The following is an 18,555-nucleotide window of genomic DNA, read 5'->3' on the forward strand; positions in this document are numbered from 1 at the left end:
AATAGCCTCCCAGAGTTCACATATCATACCTGTATCTGAGCTTGCATTTGAGCACCGGGGGCCTTCTGAGCCGGTGATAACTGGGTTGCAAGGAACTGAGTTTTAATGGCTTGCTGGCTGGTATAGGTGACTTTTTGCTGCTGAGATGCAGAGGACACTTGAGGTGTGGTTATCTGGAGGGAAAGGTAAGGCTGAGCATTAAAAGCCCAGGGAAAAAGCAGATAGGAAGAGATAAACGTGACCACCAATTAAAAAACTTAAAGATACAGCCTGTATAAGAAAACAACAATTAAAAATATCACTTGTTGGCAGTGGCATAGCTAAGGAACTATGGGCCCCCACTGTGAGTTTTATATGAGGCCCCCTCAAGCACTCTATACAGAACAATTGATTTTGAGCACCAAACACTGCCAAGGACAGCCACACTGTCAGAAACATATAATCAGGGGAGAAGAACAGTTTGTTAATAATTACCACTATTCAAAGCACATATAGAGGTGATATTTACTAACATAACTCCAATGAAGAGCTAATACAGTGGCTGAAGGAAGGTCCCTCCGGTCCAGGGTCCCTGGTGCAGTCGCAACCTCTGCACTCCCTATTGCTACACCACTGCTTGTTGGTAAGACTTAATGGGCAAATGTAATATTGTAACATGATAAATATCTGTATAAATGCAACTAACATACCTGAGCAGTCGTTTAGACAAAGTTACTTTGATGTAAAACTCAGATAAGCAGAGCGTTACATTTCTATGAACTATACATACTAACGGAGAAGATGCTAACCTTCTGTTGTCCCATTGTAGCTTGAGCCTGGAGAGTCTTCTGCTGCTGCTGCTGCTGTTGTGACTGCTGGGCTTGCTTCAGCTTTAACAGTGGCTGCATATGCAGGGGCTGGGTCATAACAGTCTGACCTCCTAAACAACGCATGGAAGTATGTAAATCACTGCAAGGTGTTCATTCATCAGCTTGTACATATCTGAACTGTGCCTCATCACAATGGTCATTTTAAAGGTAATCTTTAAAAGAACCTGAGGTTAGAGGGATATGGAGGCTGCCATATTTATTTACTTTAAGCAATACCAGTCGCCTGGAAGCCCTGCTGGTCTATTTGGCTGCAGTGATGTCTGAAATTCACCAAAAACAAGCATGTAGCAAATATTGTCAGATCTGACAGTACTGCCAGAAACACCTGAAGTGCTGCAAGCATGTTCAGGGTCTATGGCTAAAAGTATTAGAGGCAAAGTATCAGCAAGATAGCTAGGCAACTGGTATTGCCTAAAAGGAAATAAATATGGCAGCCTCCATTTAAAGCTCATCTCGGGTTCACTTTAACCAAGACATATGGAAGCTGCCAATGTGTATTCTCTTCTACTTGCCTGGCTTAAATTGCTGATCATCTCTGCTTTCTAATAGCTTTTAAACCACTGGGCTCACAACAAGTTCAGTACCAAGAGCTCCACCTCCTCTCTGACTAAGCTGGTTGCATGCCACTTGCAGATATGAGGCACAGACACAAATGGAACCAGAAGATCAGTATTACAATCAGGCCACATGGATATTTTTTTTTTTTAAAGAGGAATAAAATAGAGCTCCTAATCAGAATTTGTTCCTAAGCCCCACCACATAGGACCTCAGGAAGGCAGGATGGTTTGGCCTGGCCCCAAGAGCACAATTTTTACTACCAATGTAATCTCCCAGACCAAACATTTACATTTGTGTAGTGTGAAGTGCTTTAATTAATTTTATTTATACCAGAACACTTTTTAATGAGTTAAGGCAGGGGTCCCCAACCTTTTCCGGCCCTGGGACCTAGTGGACAGTGTCGTGCGCAGCGGGTTACGGGGGGGGGGGGGGGGCAGCATAGCTAGCATAGTTGTCCCAGTATAGGGAGTTTAGTTGCCCCAGTATGGCTAGTATAGTTACCCCAGTATAGCTAGTATAGTGCCCCAGTATAGCTAATATAGTGTCCAGTATGGGTAGGTAGTGCCCCAGTATAGCTAATATAGTGCCCCAGTATAGTGCCCAGTATGGCTAGTATAGTGCCCCAGTATGGCTAGGTAGTACCCCAGTATGGCTAGGTAGCTAGGTAGTGCCCTCAGTATGGCTAGGTAGTGCCCCAGTATGGCTAGGTAGTGCCCCAGTATGGCTAGTATAGTGCCCCGTATAGCTAGTATAGTGCCCAGTATAGCTAGTATAGTGCCCCAGTATAGCTAGTATAGTGCCCCAGTATGGCTAGTATAGTGCCCCAGTATGGCTAGTATAGTGCCCTAGTATGGCTAGTATAGTGCCCCAGTATGGCTAGTATAGTGCCCCAGTATGGCTAGTATAGTGCCCCAGTATGGCTAGTATAGTGCCCCAGTATAGCGCCCCAGTATGGCTAGTATAGTGCCCAGTATAGTGCCCCAGTATAGCGCCCCAGTATGGCTAGTATAGTGCCCAGTATAGTGCCCCCAGTATAGCACCCCAGTATGGCAAGTATAATGCCCCAGTATGGCTAGTATAGTGCCCAGTATAGTGCCCCCAGTATAGCGCCCCAGTATGGCTAGTATAGTGACCCAGTATGGCTAGTATAGTGACCCAGTATGGCTAGTATAGTGACCCAGTATGGCTAGTATAGTGCCCAGTATAGCTAGTATAGTGCCCCAGTATGGCTAGTATAGTGCCCAGTATACTAAATAATAATAATTCCTTTTTTTGTATAGCGCCTTTCTCCTGTCGGACTCAAAGCGCTTGCGAGGCAGCCACTAGAGCGCACTCAGTAGGCAGTAGCAGTGTTAGGGAGTCTCGCCCAAAGAGCTCCTTACTGAATTACTGGCTTACTGAACAGGCAGAGCCGAGATTTGAACCCAGGTCTCCTGTGTCAGAGGCAGAGCCCTTAACCAGTACACCGTCCAGCCACTGGATACTTAGTATAGTGCCCCAGTATGGCTAGTATAGTGCCCCAGCATGGGCAGGGTCAGGGCTGGGGTGCGGCAGCATAGCTAGCATAGTTGCCCCAGTATAGGGAGTTTAGTTACCCCTAGCATAGTGTCCCAGTATAGCTAGCATAGTGTCCCAGTATAGCTAGCATAGTGTCCCAGTATAGCTAGCATAGTGTCCACTATAGCCAATATAGTGTCCAGTATAGCTAATATAGTGTCCAGTATAGCTAGTACAGTGCCCAGTATAGCTAGTATAGTGCCCCAGTATAGTGCCCAGTATAGCTAGTATAGTGCCCAAGATGGCTAGGCATATGGAGGGGGTGATATCGGGCGGTTGGCTGTTTGGGGGATTAGGGGCGAGATGACAGACCCGCTGCGGCCCAGTGGAAAGCAGCCAACGGACCGGCAGTGGGCCGCGGCCCGGTGGTTGGGGACCCCTGAGTTAAGGGATTTAGTGCATAGGGTAGCATCTGTTTTGAATACAAGGTGTGTATTTGCCTCTAGGAGGCTCTACATGCCTCTGTTGGTAGTTATTTCAGATGCAGCCTGGGGCGATTACCGCTAATCACCGGCGATCGCTAGCGCCTTTTAAAGCACTAGCGCAATATTAAGTATATGGAAGTGATCTCACTGCCACATTCGCAAATGATTCGCCATTAGCGTTGATCGCCAAACACGGTGCATGCAGCATTTTATCATGATTCTAGAGCGATCGCGATTACAATAAAAAGTGCTAATCATGATCGCTCAAAAATCGCAAGTGTACCTTGATTTTACCGTGGTAAAATCACCAACACAAAACGCTAGCACTAATCACTAGCGTTTTGCGATTACCAATGAGAATGGGTCCTTTCAGCGCTGCCAATTTTTCTCAGTTTACAAAAAAAAATGTGTAAACCATTTGATGGCCAGAAGCCCCCAGGTTCACACTATATTTATTTGGTACATTAATTAGAGGTTAGGGTTCCTTCAATCAACGATGACCTCATCGCGGGGGAAGGGTCCAATACGGAACAATCTGCATGCAAACAGTTTTGGAAGCTAATATCCTCCATTATGTTAATTTTGGTGCATCTGTTTTGAATGCAAGGCATGTACCCTGCCTATTTGGGCTCTGCACACCTATTGTGCTAGACATTCAGATGCAGCCTTTCTTGGGAAGTGCTGCCAACTCCCTCTCCTGTATGAATTAAGTTTACTTTATTGGCTAGCTGAACCCATTTTCAAGTTTGCATTCCATTTCTATTCTGAGTTTAGGAATTTAGTGCATAGTTTAGTATTCGTTTTGAATACAAGGTGTGTATTTGCCTCTAGGGAGCTCTGCACGCCGCCATTGGTAGTCATTTCAGATGTGGCCTGGTTTTAGAATGCTGCCAATTCTTCCTTGTAGAACACTTAACTGGTTGGAGAATGGATATCTAGGGTGATGTCTCCTGGTAGATTGTGCAGGAGAAGAAAGCCTAGCCCGTGTCCTCCAAAAAGGGGTCTTGTGAGTCCCCCTAACTAAAGTCGAAGACCACCCTCGGAGTTCTGGATTAGGAAGAGAGTTTAAATGGGGTGAAAATAGTGGGAACTGAAAAGAGAACACTGCACAAAAGCCTCACTCATCAAGCTGCGATGACTGTGCTACTGCAACTTCCAGTAGCAAAAACACAGTCTGAAGAACTGGCAAAGGAATGTGCAGAGAGGGTGTAAAGCCTGTATACTGGTAGACTGCTACTTTAGGGAACAATTGGAGCACAGCCACCCGGGGTGTGCTTGCACAAAATAAAGAAATACTGACTACCCTCTTCCACAGAATATTGGCAGTGTTCATGCTCTTCATACGATAATAGCCACACAAGGGGAAGTCGAAAAACTCTATAGGAGCGAGTTGCAATGACCAGACGAAGAACTGTAGGTAGCGATCTCAGATCTGTTCAGCTTAGATTGCAGTATCATGCTGCAGCTCCATTAATGACATCAAAGATGCCTCTGAGAGATGGCTCAAAATTTGGGATGATCAACGAGATAAATATGTCTGACATAATCCAGAATTATGTACATTTTGTATGCAAAAGTATGCATCTTAAAAATGGACCAATCGAATTCCACCAAGGTGGAATTGATTGGTCCACATGCCTCTGCATAACCTTACATCAACTTGGAAATATTTGCATCCATTTTCAAGCTAGGTAAACTTGTAAAACCTTACATCAACTCGGAATTATTTGCATATCTATAATAGTACAACAAGTGAGACAACTCTGCTTAAATAATGGAGGGTTCTTCTATCAAGTTGAGGTTGTACACTTTGCGGTCTTAGCCCAATGATACAACAAAAAGTAGGAAACTATGATGATTATCAACATAAAACGTTACCACTATGCAGACAACCCACAATACTGTGCTGAATCTTTAAACACTGTACCTGCAGCTTTGTGGGGCTGGTTGATAGAAACACTTATTCCCGCCACAGTAACTGGAAGAGTAGTGACGCTACCAGGTGTAACAACTGCAGAGACCACGGGTTGTTTTGTGAGAGCGACCTGGGCCGTTTGTCCTGGCTGAGCCTGGGCCTGTAACTTCATAGAGAGAGAAGGATTAAAGGATGTCAACTTTTTGTAGACACAGTATAATGAAAGCGAACCTCTAATAATCCAGTGCAATAATAATAATACACAAACATACATACACCAGCCTGCTCCATCAACAGGGATATGTGAGGAAGCAGGCTGGTGTTGTACCTTGTTCTCTGGTTGAACTTGATGGACGCATGTCTTTTTCAACCCAAATAACTTTAAATATATGTATATAGTCCGAGGGGAGTCAACAGCTCGCACTGGTATCAGGGACTGTATGCCCGCAACTGGGGGAGCCCAATCCCCCACAGATATATAAAGAAAATGAGGAGTTGCAGCACACGGCTCTTTATTGAGCAAACAAAGTAGATACAGACAGATGTTTCGGTTGTGTCCAACCTTCCTCAATGTCAAATAAATGTGTGTAACATGATCACATACATACCCGCCCAACAGGAAGTGACATACTAAGTATACACCCATTAAAGGGGAACTGAAGTAAGGGGTATATGGAGGCTGACATATTTATTTCCTTTTAATCAATACCAGTTGCCTGGCAGCCCTGCTGGTCAGTTTCTCTGCAGTAGTATCTGATTAACACCAGAAACAAGCATGCAGCTAGTCTTGTCAGATCTGACAATGTCAGAAACACCTGATCTGCTGCATGCTTGTTCAGGGGCTATGGCTAATAGTATTAGAGGCAGAGGATCAGCAGGGCTGCCAGGCAACTGGTATTGCTTAAAAGGAAATAAACATGGCAGCCTCCATATAACTCCCTCTTCAGTTCCCCTTTAAGGCTGACAGCAGAACAATGAGTCCAAAAAAACAATACATCATAAATATGTATGTAAATAAATGCCGGTCAAAGTCCCTATTCAAACCATGTGGGTGTAGGGACCCCAATTTCTGAATCCACATGACCTCTCGTTTTTTAAGGAGCAAAACCCGGTCCCCCCCCTCTTCTAGGTCTCGGTATGTGATCTATGATCATGAACTTAAGATCCGTATCTCTGTGGCCCGTAGATCAAATTCCATTTACCCACTGCTCTGTGCTTATTATGAAGTCTAGGTGTAGTCTGCATTGCAAGCATTCCATTATAAATTATAAATGTGTCTGCTGTAATGTCTTATCTCAGTCAGCCTGGCTCTGTTCTGGTACATTGCCAGGGAGAGGTAAGCTTGTTAAACCCTTTCCCACATTCCTGCTCCTCACTGATTGGCTGAAGGCAGTTCAGTGTGCCACAAGGCTGAGATGGAAAATACTTCACCCTTCTGCAGAAGCTGTTGAAATAAGATACAGTATATGCTGTGCTCACGTGTTTACAAAGCAAGCTTAGATATAACAGTGCTGTTCCTACAGAGCTCAGTGGGGTGGTGCTCTGGCAATGTACCGTATACACCATTTAAGACAGAAGAAAAAAAAAAGATTAAATGACATCAGGATTGGCTTCAGTCAGAGGCAGTAAAGATGGAAAATGCCTGGAACAGTTTTATCTTTATTTACTATATAAAATTAACTGAAATCAAAACTTGGACAGTACAATACATGTTATGTAAGTAGAACAAATATTCATCTACTTCTATATAAGTGATTTTTTTCCAGATAGTATGGCTGTTGCTTTAAAGTGTGAATACAGAACAGGATGCTGGCAACAGTGTCTGTATCTCTGGGCTAGTGAGGCAGCTGTATTGGTGGTTGTAATGTGGAAATGACATTTTCAATTCTAGCAAAAATTTTGCTTATTGCAATATTTACACCTGTAAAGTGTCCTTATTGGTTGTTTATTGCAATGAATATCTTAAAGAGGACCTGAACTCAGAACTTTCTCTCTGCTTTAAAAGATACACAACAGCATTATAACCTTCAAACAAAAAAACATTTGTTACAGCTGATACAATCCTGCAATAAATCTGCACTGTTTCTACTTCCTGATTCATGGAAGCAGACATATTGGTTACAGCCTGTGCTTTCAAATGGGCTTATCTGCCATCTCTGCCATAGGCAGTCATGTGACACAGGGGGGAGATCAGACACAAATGAGGGGGAATTATGCTGGGAATACACCATAAGTTTTTTCAGCAGATCGATGATTCGATAGATAATTTCCAACATGTCCGATCTTATTTTCGATAGTTTTTCTGCTCGATTTCTCATAGAAGTCGATGGAGATTGATAAGAAAAGATAAGAAAACTGATCAGAAAATCAATCAAAAAAATCGATCAGACAGTAAATCGACTGAAAAATGTCATTGTGTATTCCCAGCATTAGACAGGCGAAACTCTCTAAATACAAACAGGGTGCATTTCTTTATGTTTTCCCTCTGTCCTGTGCAAGAGTTCAGGTCCACTTTAAGACCAATAAAGAATCAAAGGGTTCAACCTACTTTCTCTTTGGTTACCGTATGTGTTTTTTCACCATTTGCTCAGTTTATATTATCAACGTTTAGCAAAGTTGGTAGTAAAATAAATCTATTTTTTTTTTAAACAGAACTTAACTTAATATAAGTGAGATCTAATCTATTGTGCTGCTGCAAGCAACACCTTGTAACTCTAAACCATCAACAATCCAACTAGGACACCTGGTTATGTGAAAAAGTTTAGCTCGGTACCAAGTGAATCGTTTGTCAGACTTGAGCACAGTCACTAGTGCAAGAAGGAATGCTGAAATGAACAAGTACTGAATCCTTTGTATTTCCATATGACGTTCTTAGAGCAAGTGCTGGCACAGGCAAACACAGCAAAGATCATAGACAGCAGGCTGAAAACCATTGTGAATTCCTCCTGTGTGGACAGTGTTGACATTACAAGCAAGACGGCAGCTTCCCAGCAGGCAAAATAAGGAAATCGGCAGGGAAGAACAGCATGTCTGGCACTATTATTCAAGTGTTGTTTCACATTTATCTGATCAGGTTGCTCTTACCAGGCGAGTCACTTGCAGATTTGTCATTTGGGTTCCGAGAACTTGTCGGGAGGCAGCTACTGTTGCCAGCTGCTGTGCTTGCTGGGGTTGAACCTGTAATTGTGTTGTACCAGCCATGGTTCCAGGCTGGGACACAGGTAGCTTGTGCTTCAACTTCAGTAACTGTTCCTGCAGAGGCAAAATAAAAAGGGCAAAAGTATAAGCACATCATCTCACAGAACAGTTTCTGGCTCTCCTCCTCATGCCCCTCCAATCAGAGCAGCACATGGAGAGGAGGCTGAGCAGTAATAATGAAGGGGTGGGATGCACACACTTGCAGCTCACCCATCCTGTGTGTCAGCAGCAGCAAGAGGGAGAGAGTGAGAGAAAGATTGTTGCTGTACCAGTGTACAGCACTGCTGCCGCCTAGCGTTTGCTGTCTGAATTACATGATTCAGGTTTGTGTAATGGTAATCCAGGCAGCAAATTCTGGGGGGCAGCAGTGCTGTACACTGGCGCAGAAAAAAACTCTCTCTCCCTGTGCTGCTGTCCCACAGGATGGGAGAGCTGCAAGTGTATGCGTGTGTGCACGTGTGTGTGCGTGTGCGTGTGTGTGACCTAAACACCTAGCAGCACTCATTCACTCACCTATCAGCATCTCATTCACTCACCTATCAGCATCCAACCAGACACTTACACATCAGCATCGAGGCAGGCAGCTATTAGAAGCTAGCAAAGCAGCTAACACCCAATCACCCACCTACCATTAACCAGTCAGCCATTCACACATCAGCAGGCTGCTTTCAGTATCCACCCATTTATAAGCGACCAGCCAGCAACAACTAGTATATACACCAAGCATGCAGCCACACACTTAGCCGTCAACACCTAGGCCTAATTTCTCCCACCAAGAAGCACCCAGCATAATTTCTCCCACCTGGAAGCACCCAACACAATTTCTCTACCCAGAAACACCCAGCATCAGGTCTCACATCCAGCAATCATGCCGCAGTGGAGCACACTCATACAATACAGGGGCCCGGGGAGCACCATCTTTTGTCCTGCTGATTCTCCTCTAATACAACAACTTTGTATCTCTGAAACATTGTAACACAAGTTGTGTGTAAGTAGGGGACTGTCTGTAGTAAACCTCTGGCCAGCGTAAACTCAGTCCCCAGATTCCAACCATGAATATACAATGTATAATGAATCCTGTATAGTAAACTTTTGGCCAGGTTCCTTGAAGTTTACTATAAAGGGATTCTACTGTAGCTTTACTTAGACTTCCAAGGGGCTTTAAGGTGACTCCTGTGATCAGATAATTATCCAAAATAAACCTACTACCTGTCTCCAATAATGCATGTGTTTTGGACAAGTGTATATTACAGTAGGCTAAACTACTTCTTCATAATATTAACCAATATGTCAACTGTTCACCTAACACAACAAAGTGAGCAGAAAACCACGTATGTAGATCCTTGTCCAAGCAGAATAGTGCCAAAGGCATGCAACAATTCTTAAAGCTGATCCACAGATTATTATTTCAGCTTACTTGAGAGATCTTTGTAACAGCCTTTATTTGCCCCGGAGACTGTGCTTGAGCCTGTATTTGAGGAACCTGTACTTGGGCAGTGCCCTGTTGTTGCCTTAGCAGCTGGAACTGGGTTATCGTTTTGCCAGCTATCTGAACTCCAGTAGTAGTGGCACCTGGGGAAAAAAAACATACATGGGTTAAATGCAAGAAAGGCAAATTGTGATTTTCTGTATGATGACTGAAAGCATCTGACAGCTATATGTCACCTGTTGTCACTTGAGTCACGATGGTCCTTGCTTGAGTTTGGACAGGAGTCAAACTGCTAGATACCACAGTGCCGGCACTCACAGCTCGAACTCCTGGGCTAGTAGCTATGGTCACCATTTCTGTGGGAGCCGTAGGTGTTGTTGAAACCCTTTGCTGAACCATCTGACCAGCTGCTGCTCCTGTGGTCTAAAGATACATGGCAACATAAATTAGTTTACAGTACATTCGCTGTTAGGTCCTTTTCCACTTGCTGTATATAGATCCGATTTTCATATCAGACTCCATTTCCCAAATACAAGGGCATGATGATTAACATCGTAATCTTGCGGCCCTTTTTCCCCCCACTTGTGCAAGTTTATTTTCTTCCAAATGCCAATGCAATGCAAGATGCATAATTCCCTAACTGGTGCTTAGGTTACGTCAGTGGGAGCACAAGAAAATTGCATAGCAAACAAACAACAAACCTTGCCCTTTTTGCAATTCTAAATGTTATCTTATTCATTTATTTTACATCATTGAAAAACACAAATGCAATTACACTGTAAAAAAATAAAACGCAGAATTGCAAAAAAAAAAAAGGCAAAATTTGTTGTTTTCTATGTGAAATCCATTGGAATGTGTACTAATGGGGTCACAACAAGCACAGAGTGCATCGATAAAATCCTTATTGCATTGTGATTTTAAATGAAAAGGGGACCTTAAAAACAGAAACGAAGATTTTGGCTCAGACACACTATAAGGCCTGGTGCACACCAAAAACCGCTAGCAGATCCGCAAAATGCTAGCAGATTTTGAAACGCTTTTTCTTATTTTTCTGTAGCGTTTCAGCTAGCATTTTGCGGTTTTGTGAAGCGTTTTTGGTGTAGAAGATTTCATGTATTGTTACAGTAAAGCTGTTACTGAACAGCTACTGTAACAAAAAAACGCCTGCAAAACCGCTCTGAAGTGCCGTTTTTCAGAGCGGTTTGCGTTTTTCCTATACTTAACATTGAGGCAGAAACGCATCCGCAATCCAAAATCTGCAGCAGCCCGGGAGTATGCGTTTCTGCAAAACGCCTCCCGCTCTGGTGTGCACCAGCCCATTGAAATACATTAACCTAGCGGATCCGCACCCGCAAGCGGATCGCAAACCGCAGCAGAACCGCTCTGGTGTGCACTAGGCCTAAGTACTTTTTTGAGTGCTTTTCAGCAATCAGGGTTAGAGAGCTTTTTAAAAGATGCTCCCGTTGACCTATATTAAAATTGCAGCAAAATCGCAATTTTACCCTGATGTTAATGTAAGTCAATGGGAGTGTTTTTTAAAAAGCTCTCAGAAAGTGCTGATTGCTAAAAAGTGCTCAGAAAAGCCCGTATAGTGTGTCTGAGCCCTAATTAAAGGGCACCGGAATACAATATTCAGCTGGCTGCATATATTTATTGTATATTAGTAAATAAATTCAGGCACTGAATGCAGAAATGGTAGGGCCCAGTTACACTTGTTTAACAGAAATGCATGGCACCTGCCTTGCAGTGCTAAGGCCCCGTTCACACTGCACGCGTTTCCAGCCACGTTTTGGGAACGCGTGCAGGAGGCCGACACGCACATTAGAAACTGCATAGAGAGCACTGTCTGATGTTCACACTGCATGCGTGGTCTGGGAGCGCATGCTGCATGCATTTTTTACAGAAACGCGCAGCTGACCCATTCACTTCTGTGAATGGGATCAGCCACGCAACGCATACAAACGCGGATGGCGTGTGTTCGTATGCGTTGCGTTCCAAACGCATGGCTGTCCACGTTTGTGATGTGAACAGGGCCTGACACTATTTAATGACACTGAAAGTAACAGCACTGGGTTATGCACAGACATGTATGCATCAGTGTGCTGTAAAAATGTTCTGCTATGCAGCTCAGAGGTTGGCCAAAAGACAGAGCCATTTAGAGGTGGTTATTACAGGGAAAACCTAATGACTAAAGGTGGCCACACACCATACAATTAAAAGATCCAATTCGATAATTTCGATCAGTTGTCCCCAAAAAATCTGAAGCTTTTCTTTGTTTCGAATTGATAAATCTGCTTGAATTTCCTTTTTTTTTTCTTCGATTTTTGGAGATTGGACATGTTGGAAATTTCAGACCAACTTTATCAAGAATTGTATGGTGTGTAATGGATTGTGAATTACTTGATGTAAAGTTCCAATCAATTTGTTCTGAGCTTTCATTTTATTCATGATTGGGGGAAAATTGAACATAGGTGTGTGGTAACATTGGTCAGATTTTTGCATTGTTACAATCAGTCAGAAAAATTGATTACTATTCTTGAATTGAACAGATATTTAAAAAAGTTTTGCAGGGGGGCCCAGTGATGTCTAGTTACGCTCCAATATACCGTAAGTTAATACAAATAATTTTCTTATGATAAGCCCTATTAAGCTTAGGCTAATATACAGAGACGTGAGCTGAGGCTAACATACAGGAAAATAATGTAATGTAACATACAGAGATGGAAAAGAATACCATTGTGAAGCTTTTTTTCTATGAATCTGCAGGCAAACAAGGGGTAAATAAGAGCTACTTACCGTAACTGTGACTGGAGACACTAGGCGTTTGTTGATAGGTTGGAAAGTTGCAGAAGGCACACCTGCTACCCCTGATACTTGGTTTACAAGAACATTTGCAGTGACCGTTCCTAAATTACAGAAAATAAATCATTTCAGACACACCCCACATTTACTTGCACTGTAGTAGATTAGCAGTACAAATACCACTCTGTGTGCATTACATGTTGAAGCACAAGCCTTGCAATAATACACTACAAGGCTAGACAAAAAATGCTCAGTATTTTGTTGCTTTTCAAGACAAATACTGCCCTCATAACCCACTAACCTTGAAAGCTTGTGCTTATAACAACCTAAAGTACAACTGAAGTGAGAAGTATATGGAGGTTGCCATATTTATTTCCTTTTAACTTCCCTAGCTGTATTGACAGATACAGTATACACGTCCATACAAAACATGCTGTGAACAGTATTGAAGTGCATACACGTCAGTACTCACCTGCACTGTATACTAGACCCTTGTTTGACACATTTTGGCAAGTTATAGGGAAAAAAAGGTTATGAAAATTAATTTGATCACCTTTTGCACAGAAATCCTGGGGAAATTGAACGCTAGGGAGGTTAAACAATACCAGTTGCCTGCCAGCCCTGCTGGCCTATTTGGATGCAGTAGTGGCTGAATAACACCAGAAACAAGCATGAAGCTAATCTTGTCAGATTTGACAATACTGTCAAAAACACTTGATCAGTTGCATGCTTGTTTAGTGTCTATGGCTTAAAGTATTAGAGGCAGAGGAAGGCAGACTGTCAGCAGGACAGCCAGGTAACTGGTATTGCTTAACCTTCCTGGCAAGCCGCGCAGGAGGATTTCTCAGGCCCTGCTGGGCCGATTTGCATAATTTTTTTTTGTGCAACACGCAGCTAGCACTATGCTAGCTGCGTGTGCACTCTGATCGTCGCCGCTTCGATTAGCCGGCGCCCCCCCCCCCCTGGCTAATCAGTGCCAGGCAGCGCTGAGGGGTGGATCGGGACTCCCAATGACATCACAACATCAGTGACGTCATCCCGCCCGTCGCCATAGCGACAGGGGAAGCCCTCCAGGACATCCCGTTCTTTGAACGGGATTTCCTGATCGCAGATCGCTCGCTACATGATTAAAAAAAAAATTTACAAAAAAAACCCTGCTGCGCTGCCCCCTGGCGGTCTTTAATAGACCGCCAGGAGGGTTAAAAGGAAAGAAATATTGCGGCCTCCATATCCCTCTCTGCACAATTTTGGGAAAGAGGCGCCCTGGTTGAATAAAAGTGTCTAAAAACAGTTTAAAATTGAAAGGCTCCCTTTGCCAGATTGTTTTCCCTATTTGGCACGGTTATTGGCCTGAGGAAGCTGGCTCAGACCCGCGAAACGCGTTGCCTGTGCTAAATAAATCTTGTTATAATATAGAGATTTTCGTCATTGAGGTAAGCCACCTCTCATCTTTCAATTTTAAACTGTTTTTAGATGCTTTTATTCAACCAGGGTGCCTCTTTCCCAAAATTGTGCTTAGTATACCCCCATACACTTGCTGCCTGAGGGGTGGTGATAGACCACCGGTGGTTTTAACCACTTTACCCCCGCGCGTACGGATTTCTCCGCCCCTTTTTCCATCCTTTCACCCCCAGGGACGGAGAAATCCGTACTCTGCGCACTCCCGCCGCTGTCCGCGCTCCCGCTCGTAAACACGCCGCCCGCCGCTAGTAAACACGCCGCCGCCCGCTCGCCCGGAGATCAATGAACGGGAAAATCCATTCCCGTTCGTTGATCTCAGCCCCGCAATGATCTGCTGCCGCTCGGCTGAGCAGCCCGATCATTGTGAAAAAATAACAAAGTCCCAGCCTCTTTCTACTTCCTGCAAGAGTCCAGAAGGACGCTTGCAGGTCGTATGAAACAAATTGGTAATGTTGCCATCTTGTGGCCAAATAGTAAACTACACCCTAACCATTTTTTACACACAAATAAACTTGTTTTACACAAAAAATTAACTCCTTACCTCCCACACTCCCCAATTTTTTTTTTTTGTAATTAAAAAAAAAATAAAAAATTTACAATTTAAAAAAAATACATAAATAGTTACCTTAGGGACTGAACTTTTTAAATATTTATGTCAAGAGAGTATAACACTGTTACTTTATAAACAATGGGCTTGTAATTCGGGATGGACGCAAAACTGAAAAAAATGCACCTTTATTTCCAACTAAAATATTGGCGGTAAACATTGTGATAGGGACATAATTTAAACGGTTTTATAACCGGGATAAATAGGCATATACATTTAATGGGTTTTAATTACAGTAGCATGCATTATTTAAAAACTATAAAGGCCGAAAACGGAAAAATAATAATTTTTTTCCCACATTTTTTCCTATTTTCCCATTAAAACACATTTAGAATAAAATTATTCTTGGCATAATGTCCCACCTAAAGAAAGCCTAATTGGTGGCGAAAAAAACAAGATATAGTTCATTTCATTGCGATAAGTAATGATAAAATTATAGACGAATGAATGGAAGGAGCGCTGAAAGGTGAAAATTGCTCTGGTGGTCAGGGGGTAAAACCCCTCAGTTGGGAAGTGGTTAACCACGGTGGACATCTGTCTCTGTTTTTCCAAAGAGAGGGACCGCATGCAGGTTCCGGTCAGGACCACCCCGAGTGGAGTCGGGTTAATTATCTCCACCTGCTTATTGTGGTCGGTTGCCCCCTGCAACCCTCCTTTGCGAGTAGCATTTTTATCTCTTTACTCATCATTGTGGTCATTGACATATTGCACTACTGGGCTCCCGCTTCTTGTCTCCTGTGTCTTTTTCTACAAGGTGCTGAGACACCCTCACCACAACTCCATATCCCTCTCGCTTCAGTTGTCCTTTAAGGACTGCGACCTAATACAGGCCTTTTGCGAGAAACTTGCAAAGTGGAAGTGTCCCAATTTCACAGCAATTCCGAGAGCGATAGCGATTTGGCCTGCATGCAATCAATATGATCTTACCAGGATCACTACAAAAATGCTGCAGCCCGATCACAATTGCCAAGTGCTGCAGTGGAACCACCCTCATAAGGTTCCACTGAGGTACTGCTTTCCCAATCCCCAGCAAAACACAATAGTCTTTAAAACACCGTCAGTGGGTCCAAGGCCTAAAAGGACATATGGGGTTTTAAAGGGTAAGCACAGCACTTTCATTTATACAAGTGTGGTTGGCTGGGCCATATACAGTGTCTGTGAAATATAAAACTATAAAGTGAATCTGTAGCCTCCGGGGGACAGAGATACTCATTTAGGTAGAGGGAAGCCTCTGGATCGTACATAGGATTCCTGTGTAAGTGTAGGTAACTTAATGTTTCTCAGGTACTCCTATGTTTTTAAATGAATACATTAAACCATACACCAATAAGGAATAAAACAAAAGGCAACATGCCTCTGGTCTCGCACACAAAATAAGATATATAGACACTCACCTGTAGCTATGGTTGTTCCAGGCACTGTAGCTTTGATGGTGCTTGTCTACCATAAAAGAAAGTATTTCAATTAAAACATTAAAATGCATTGAGTGTGTAGCCACATAACTATGACGATGGGGCATCCATTTTCATTCATAACCATTGGTAAGTAACTCAAAGTCAACAACGAGTGCTTACGAAGTGAAATTTTCCTTCTTCAACCAACCCCCATCCTGCAATGTAAATCACTTTAAGAAAAGAGTGAAACAGTGTGCTATGTAAAAGGATAGTCAGTCACACATGGGTTTCATTTGCCAGACAACATTAGTGACCATGCAGATCTGGCCCAGATTTATAATAAACTATTGTGTGGCAAGTTTTGCATCCCTTCTCTGGGTAATACTAGGCCACATCTGAGGTTGCTGAAAATGTAGTGAATTGGGAGTTAAGGGTTTAGAATCAAGCTCACACCCCCAGCATCAATTCATTGTTTTTCGTTTTTTTTGCATACACCCGTTCTCAGACTTTATAAGGAAAAGATGCAGCATCTATGTGAAGGAGCATATCTAAATACTGAATTCCAAGGGCCAAAATAGTGGTTATGTTATCTCAGATGATTCCTGTCCAAGGATCTAGGACAACCTCCCCAAATTGATTGCTGCTCTGCTCTTTTGCTCTGTGTCCACACTGAGCAGACTACTGAAAGTTAAGCAAGCAAGTTCAGAGGACTTACTACAAGAAATACAGAATTGTCTCAACAAGCCATAAGAGGCAAATCTAATGGGACAGTCCTTTGACGTATTTCTTCAAGAGACTATCCAAGCAGCATCGGGGGCAAGACCACAACAGAGGAGGCACCCTTACACCAATCTCAAAGTCTAAATGTCAAGATCAAATAAAAAAAAAATGCTACTGAAATTTAATCTTGGTATCTGTAATTATACACTAAGAAAGCCAAGCTGTTATTTCACATAAAAATCACCAATACACTAAGAGTTTAGCAACCCTCTGTGTAGTCTTACGTGACCCAGGTAAGAGTTGTAAAACATTGCCTCAGAAGCAAGGCATCTGGAAGGAAAGGATACATGACTGGTACGTTGTACTTAATAAACAAGCTATGTACTGTGTAAATGCCTTTAATTAAGCTGATATTTCCGCACATATATTATCCTATATAGATACACTATGGGGGCTGGAGTGGTGATACTTCAATGGGATGTGAAAAATGACTAAGGAAAACAGACTACAATGGTTCGAGACCACTTAGTTGGGGCAAAACTGCTGAATTTTCAATGTTAGTAGATATAATAGTAAACGGTCATATACATATACTGGTGATCTTAACCATTGTTTGTGGTTTAACCACTTAACGACCAGCTAACGCCAATAGGCGGCGGCTGGTCGTTTGTGGTTTTACATGGAAACAGCAGCTCCACGAACGGCCGTTCCATGTCAGTTCACGGAGGGCGTCTCCGTGAACAGCCTGTGAGCCTCCGATCGCGGCTCGCAGGCTAATTGTAAACACGCGGGGAAGAAATCCCCACTGTTTACATCAATATGGCGCTGCTGCGCAGCAGCGCTAGAAAGGAGATCGGCGATCCCCGGCCTCTGATTGGCCGGAGATCGCCGGCATTTGATAGGCTGAAGCCTATCCTAGGCGGCGCAGCACGATTTCGGTCTTGCACAGCCCATAGGGAAAGAGAGAGAGAGGGAGAGAAAAGGAGGGCGGAAATCGCTGCGGAGGGGGCTTGCTGCTCTAGTTACTGCACTTAAAGGAGTTATCAGGCAAAAAAAAAAAAAAAAATGTGGCCAGGGCCGCGCAGTGTCTCAAAAACGAAACTTAGCAACGGCGGGGGACCGGAGCATCGTTCGAGGACAGCGCAGGCACAGGGTGGCTGCAGGGGGCTGGTAGAAGCCCCAGGTAAGTGAAACACTTTTTTGGTTTAGTTAAGGTTTGCTTTAAAGGAGTTATCAGGCAAAAAAAAAAAAAAAAGTTTCACTTACCTGGGGCTTCTCCCAGCCCCGTGCAGCCATCCTGTGCCCTCGTAGTCACTCTCTGCTGCTCCAGTCCCCCGCCGCCAGCTAGTATAGTTTTTGCCGACCTCGGGGTCGACGGGCCGCATTGCATACATTTTTATGCATTCCAGCTGGTGCAGGAACATTAACACATCCTTTTTTACGTGTCAGTGGTTCAATGCGTAAAAATTACGCAAAAAAAAAAAAATTAAAGCACTAACGCATAAAAACGGATGTGTTAATGTTCCTGCACCAGCACAGGATGGCTGCATGGGGCTGGGAGAAGCCCCAGGTAAGTGAAACTTTTTTTTTTTGCCTGATAACTCCTTTAAAGCAAACCTT

General features: G+C 43.4%; 1 protein-coding gene across 3 annotated transcripts in view; it reads right to left on the minus strand.

Moving 5' to 3' along the window:
* LOC137523849 (E1A-binding protein p400-like) overlaps positions 1–18,555 on the minus strand; it is a 136,264-nt gene that overhangs the window by 12,720 nt on the left and 104,989 nt on the right. For 2 of the 3 annotated variants that reach the window (XM_068243448.1, XM_068243446.1), the window contains 8 exons: positions 16,216–16,261; positions 12,748–12,857; positions 10,188–10,374; positions 9,940–10,094; positions 8,409–8,576; positions 5,337–5,490; positions 789–919; positions 30–191 (listed from right to left, as the gene is read on the minus strand). In XM_068243448.1, coding sequence (XP_068099549.1) covers positions 30–191; positions 789–919; positions 5,337–5,490; positions 8,409–8,576; positions 9,940–10,094; positions 10,188–10,374; positions 12,748–12,857; positions 16,216–16,261 — 1,113 coding nt within the window. The remainder of the gene's footprint in view (positions 1–29; positions 192–788; positions 920–5,336; positions 5,491–8,408; positions 8,577–9,939; positions 10,095–10,187; positions 10,375–12,747; positions 12,858–16,215; positions 16,262–18,555) is intronic. The other variant, XM_068243447.1, reaches the window with a different exon arrangement.

Source organism: Hyperolius riggenbachi, chromosome 1 (genome assembly GCF_040937935.1).
Source record: "Hyperolius riggenbachi isolate aHypRig1 chromosome 1, aHypRig1.pri, whole genome shotgun sequence".
Lineage (NCBI taxonomy): Eukaryota > Metazoa > Chordata > Amphibia > Anura > Hyperoliidae > Hyperolius > Hyperolius riggenbachi.